The sequence below is a fragment of the Leuciscus leuciscus genome, assembly GCF_965113295.1.
Source record: "Leuciscus leuciscus genome assembly, chromosome: 7".
NCBI classification, from domain to species: Eukaryota; Metazoa; Chordata; class Actinopteri; order Cypriniformes; family Leuciscidae; genus Leuciscus; species Leuciscus leuciscus.
The window spans coordinates 1,442,524-1,448,798 of record NC_138731.1 but is presented as its reverse complement, the minus strand read 5'-3'; the positions used below and the strand labels follow the sequence as shown (position 1 = coordinate 1,448,798).

Sequence of the window (6,275 nt, the reverse complement as noted above, 5' to 3'; positions counted from 1 at the left end):
TTCAACACAAACACTGCACCGCGACTTCTGGAACAGTCTTGCTGTGGAGAGCGCAGCTGTCTATATGTCATTCTAGGTTGATAAGCACTATTTTTATCTCCTTAAAACAAAATAACAATGATAAAATGAAATAAAAATAAATAATTTCCCAGGAAAACGGATTGAAACAGAGATTAATTAAGGAGAATTAGCAAATATGACTAAAATGTCCAGGTGGACACTGTCAATGTCACGTTTTGGGTTTGTTCTTGTCATGTTTCTGTGTCATGTCTTGTTTCCATGTCTGTCATGTGATTCCCTGTTTGTCATGTGATCCTGCTATGTCTTGTCATTGGTTAATTGTCTGATCATTGTTCACAGGTGTCCCTTGTTTTGTCATTAGTCTGTGTATGTAACTCGTCTTTATCTCTAGGTCATGTTCCAAGAACATTTAAACTGGCAGTTATAAAACCTCTCATTAAGAAACCACAATTAGATCATAATAATCTAGCAAATTATAGACCCATTTCAAATCTTCCATTTATGTCTAAAATATTAGAAAAAGTGGTGTCCGCTCAACTGGGCTCTTTCTTGCAACAAAATGATATCTATGAAAAGTTTCAGTCTGGATTCAGACCGCATCATAGCACTGAAACTGCGCTCGTTAAAATCACAAATGATTTACTTTTAGCTTCTGACCAAGGCTGTATCTCAATACTAGTTTTACTTGATCTTAGTGCTGCGTTCGATACTATAGATCATACATTACTCTTAGATCGACTACAAAATTATACTGGTGTTCAAGGACAAGCATTAAGCTGGTTCAAATCATACCTATCTGACCGCTACCATTTTGTCTATTTAAATGGAGAAAAATCGATCATAACTCCAGTAAACTATGGAGTGCCGCAGGGATCTGTGTTAGGCCCTCTGTTATTTTCAATATATATGATGCCACTTGGAAATATTATAAGGAAACATGGAATTAGTTTCCATTGTTATGCTGATGACACTCAAATATATATTTCATCAAGGCCGGATGAAAACGCTAAATTTTCCAAATTGACAGAGTGTGTTAAAGATATAAAAGATTGGATGACGCGTAATTTTCTTTTATTAAATCCAGACAAGACAGAGGTAATACTTATCGGTTCAAAAAACCGCCCACAAAACCTCGCACAATACAACTTTAACATCATAGGATGTCCTGTTACTTTATCCGCTACAGTAAAAGACCTGCGTGTTATACTCGATTGCAACCTGTCTTTTGAAAATCATATTTCATATGTTACAAAAACAGCCTTTTTCCACCTTAGAAACATTGCTAAGCTACGTAATATGCTATCAGTTTCTGATGCAGAAAAGTTAGTTCATGCATTCATGACCTCGAGACTGGATTACTGTAATGCCTTATTAGCTGGTTGTCCTGCATCCTCAATAAACAAGCTACAGTTAGTCCAAAATGCCGCCGCTAGAGTTCTTACGAGATCAAGAAAATATGATCATATAACACCGATTTTATCATCACTGCATTGGTTACCTATAAAGTTCCGTATTAATTACAAGGTATTGCTACTGACTTATAAAGCCCTAAACGGCTTAGCTCCAGTCTATTTAACGGATCTTCTATCGCCCTATAATCCATCGCGCTCTTTAAGATCACTAAATTCAAGGCTTTTGGTCATACCTAGGATATTCAGAACCACTAAAGGAGGGAGAGCATTTTCACATTTGGCTCCAAAACTCTGGAATAGTCTTCCTGATACTGTTCGTTGCTCAGACTCGCTCTCCCAGTTTAAAACTAGATTAAAGTCGCATCTCTTCAGCCAGGCATTCATATAATCCCACAGTTCAAACTACAATCCGGCCTCTAGCTCATAAATGCCAGAGGAGAACTGGCCCCCGACTGAGCCTGGGTTCTCCCAAGGTTTTTTTTCTCCATTAGGTCACCTGATGGAGTTTTAGGACACCATTAGGTCACTTGATGGAGTTTTTCGGTTCCTTGCCACTGTTGCCTTTGGCTTGCTCAGTTGGGGATATTTTGGGGATATTTATTTTAATTTTATCAATCAATAAATTCCTCTTGAAACAAACTGTGTTGTATTATTTAAATTTAATACTGTGAAGCTGCTTTGATACAATCTGTATTGTGAAAAGCGCTATACAAATAAACTTGACTTGACTTGACTTGACTATTTAAGCCCTCATGTTTGCCATGTGTCTTTGTCATGTATTAATTGTGACAGGAGAGAAACGGTAGAGCATATATTAGAATGTGAAGCATACAGAACAGAACGAATCATACTGTTAGAACAAGTTAAAGAATTAGGTTACACACATTTATCAGTAGAGGGTTTACTTTCCTTTTCTACATCAAAACCATCAGCATGGCCAGCTATCATGAGATACCTTAAAGAAACAGACCTATTTAATCGAATTTAAGAATAACCAAGAATATATATATATATATATATATATTTTTTATTATTTTTTATTTTTTTTATTACATGTTAGTAGGAATCCGCATTGAAGCTCCACACCCCAAACAGTTGGTGGCGGTAATGCACCAAATTGGTATGCCAACCGCCAATAAAAGAAGAAGAAGAAGATGTGTCTTTGTCAAGTATTGTTTCCTGTTATTCTGCTGTAGTGTAAGTTTCATGTTCATGCCATGGTTTTTGTTTTCATGCCACGTCATGTTTTTGTTTCATGTTTTATTTTAGTTACAATAAACTGCACTTGGGTTCTCATTTCTCAACTTGCCTCCAGTGGATCCCTTATTACAGAATACTTGACCTCCTACAATGAACCTAGCGGTTGCACTCCTAAACCTACGCCAGGGAAATCTTCCTCTGGAAACGTATATGGAGAAATTTTGTGGGCTGTGTTGCCAGTTGGATTTTAATGACGTGGCCCTCAAGGACATATTTAGGGTGAGTCTGAATGAGCCCATTCGCTCCCAGCTTCCTGGGGGAAAAATCCACTGGTTCTTGGCCCAGTATATTGACTATGCCCTATTATTGAGTGGTTCCTCATTTACTGTGGGTTTTGAGGAGAAGCCCCACAAACCCACAGTATCTGCCAAGCCTGAGCCACTTCACGTCATGCCTGCCAAGCCTGAGCCACTTCACGTCATGTCTGCCAAGCCTGCCAAGCCTGAATCTCTTCACGTCATGTCTGCCAAGCCTGAATCTCTTCACGTCATGTCTGCCAAGCCTGAATCTCTTCACGTCATGTCTGCCAAGCCTGAATCTCTTCACGTCATGTCTGCCAAGCCTGAATCTCTTCACGTCATGTCTGCCATGTCTGGGTCTCTTCACGTCACGCCTGCCAAGTCCGAGTCTGTTCACGCCACGTCGGCCGCCGAGCCGGTGTCTCCTGACAAGATGGCCGCTGCCGAGCCTGTGTCTCCTGACAAGATGGCCGCCGCCGAGCCTGTGTCTCCTGACAAGATGGCCACCGCCGAGCCTGTGTCTCCTGACAAGATGGCCGCCGCCGAGCCTGTGTCTCCTGACAAGATGGCTGCCACCGAGCCTGTGTCTCCTGACAAGATGGCCGCCGCCACGCCTGAACCTGAGCCCTCAGTTATGGCTACACTAACAATTATGGCCACAGCCATATGGTGTGTGTGGTCGGTGCACACATTTGAAGTTCACGTCACGTCTGCCGAGCCAGAGCCTGTTCACGTCACGTCTGCCGAGCCAGAGCCTGTTCACGTCACGTCTGCCGAGCCAGAGCCTGTTCACGTCACGTCTGCCGAGCCAGAGCCTGTTCACGTCACGTCACGTCCGCCGAGCCAGAGCCTGTTCACGTCACGTCACGTCCGCCGAGCCAGAGCCTGTTCACGTCACGTCTGCCGAGCCAGAGCCTGTTCACATCATGACTGCTGAGACTTTCCACGTCATTTCTGTTCTTGAGCCGTTGTCTGTTCCAGCCCATAACCCCATAGCTGTCCCCAAGAAAATTTGGGGGGGGGCAGTAGGGTCCTTGAAAGGACCATGGAGGCCGCGCCGCCATGGTCCCCTGAGCTGTTCGGTCCACCCTGGCCACCTGAGCTGTCTGGTCCACCCTGGCCACCTGAGCTGTCTGGTCCACCCTGGCCACCTGAGCTGTCTGGTCCACCCTGGCCACCTGAGCTGTCTGGTCCACCCTGGCCACCTGAGCTGTCTGGTCCACCCTGGCCACCTGAGCCGTCTGGTCCACCCTGGCCACCTGAGCTGTCTGGTCCGCCCTGGCTTCCTGCACTGCCGGATCCGCCCTGGCTTCCTGCACTGCCGGATCCGCCCATGCCTTGCCACGGCCCAAGTCCGCCCACGCCTTGCCACGGTCCAGGTCCGCCCACGCCATGCCACAACCCAGGTCCGCCCACGCCTTGCCACGGCCCAGGTCCACCCACCCACCCATGTTTTATTTTAGTTACAATAAACTGCACTTGGGTTCTCATTTCTCCACTTGCCTCCAGTGGATCCCTTATTACAGTCAAAACGGCAATCAAGAAATTAACCGAAGACTTTAACCCTCGGATGTACACAATGCAGAACATAACGCAGAATTTATCAGTCAAAACTGATTCATCGTTGATTCAATGATTGAAAATAATATGATAATGATAATGATAATTCAATATTAATGACTCAACTGGTGTAGGGGAGTAGTTGAACCCTTTGTGTTGAGAATGGCCCGAATGTAACTCTCTATTGCCTGAATCCATCAGCAAGTAGAACAAATTGCAATATTGACACTGAAATGACCCATATTCTGTCCCAAATGCTATACTGTCTTACTTGTAAATAAAATAACTTGTCATAATGAGCTTACCTCTCCAAAGACCCATTCATGGGGCTTCAATGTCTGGAATGCTTTATGATGGAACAGGAGTGTCCTGCATAATAGCTACAAGAAGCTCCGTTGGTTTATTTGTCCACAGCACGTCAACCTGCAATGACATAAACATGAATCATTTGTCTTAAATTATATATTACAATTTAAATTAAAATGCACCATTTCTTGCTGCTTTTGTAACAGCACAATTGTCTAACTATCACTTTTTATTCTATGTTATTATTATTCTTACTTCTTTCTCTGAAAGAGGGACTTCTGCTGGAACATTACAGGGATCATGTGCTGACCCTTTCTGTGTAGTTGTTGGAGGAACAGAAATTGTGTGGCTTTTTTTTTTTCTTTTTGTGGGGGACTGGCACTGTGTGTGGAGCAGAGTAGAATTTAGACTTTCTAACTGGGAACCTTGCTTCTTTCCTCTTCCACGTCTCATGGGGTTCCCCAACATCCACTGGTGGCACAGGCTTGAGCAATAAACCTTGGGACAAGTTATGTTGGATCACATGTTCTTTGTATCTGGCCTACAAGGATGGGTACATTTTTCTGATGAATGTTCCTGGTGTCATTTTGATCATTTTACCCATGATGGAGTGTTTGACAATTCCAAACCATTTCTCCACATGACAGCTGGTGTTCCTTGTCTTCTGTCACTGTGTGAGGTAGACTTGAGGCATGTCTTTTGAGATCCCCTAATAGCAAGCCACTCCACATTGGAAAAATTCCAATATATGTGTGGAAAAGCATGCTGATGATTCCCGGACAGAAGTATGGGTTATCTTCAGAGATGTCATGTGCCTCCTGCTTCCTAGCCTCTTCCAACACCTCCTGAAAATACGCAGTGAAGCGTGAACTGCCCATTATTGTTTTTGCTTGTTTTTTTTCTTCAAAGTCCCACTTGTTTTCCTCCAGTTCAGTTTCTTCAGATGGTTTGTCTGTAGATTTTTTTATGATATAATCCAATGCGCTGACACTTTCCTCAACACTTTTTGTGTATTTTAGAGTTGTGAGGTACATAACGCCCTGAAGATCTGTGTGGCTTCAGGCATGGTGCTTGAATTTTTCAGTCTGGCGAAGCAAAATGTGGCAAACTCTACCAGGCCCTTGACTTCTGTCTGTCTGAACATTGCCTGACGGACTGCTTTTAAAACATGGGCAGAGCACATATGCAGAACAGTGAATGGTTTTAAATCAGCTGGCAAACTTTTCCCCTGACAAATGTCACATGCTCTGTTAAGATAAGAGTTTACATTCTCTTTATTGAATGCAAGTAAAACACTGTGCATCAGAGCCCAACTATAATCGGTTTCCACCTGCGTGATGTGTATTTGTGTATATCTTGACAATTGAAATGTAAACTGCATGAGCCAAAATGTAATGGGGGGAACTGAATGTTCATTGGAAAGCATTTCAGAGACTGGGAGAGGTGGTGCATCCCGACCCCCTCCTGGAAGTGTAAG

The 6,275-nt window shown here is 43.4% G+C and overlaps 1 protein-coding gene across 1 annotated transcript; it reads left to right on the top strand.

Annotated features, from left to right (window-relative positions):
- Positions 1–233: 233 nt before the first annotated feature.
- On the top strand, positions 234–5,949 carry LOC309502533 (uncharacterized protein; the record flags this gene model as incomplete). Its single annotated transcript, XM_082174934.1, has 3 exons — positions 234–374; positions 2,576–3,755; positions 5,818–5,949. The coding sequence occupies exons 2-3, from the start codon at positions 2,784–2,786 to the stop codon at positions 5,947–5,949; spliced, it is 1,104 nt and encodes a 367-aa protein (XP_082031060.1). The 5' UTR covers positions 234–374; positions 2,576–2,783.
- Positions 5,950–6,275: the final 326 nt, after the last annotated feature.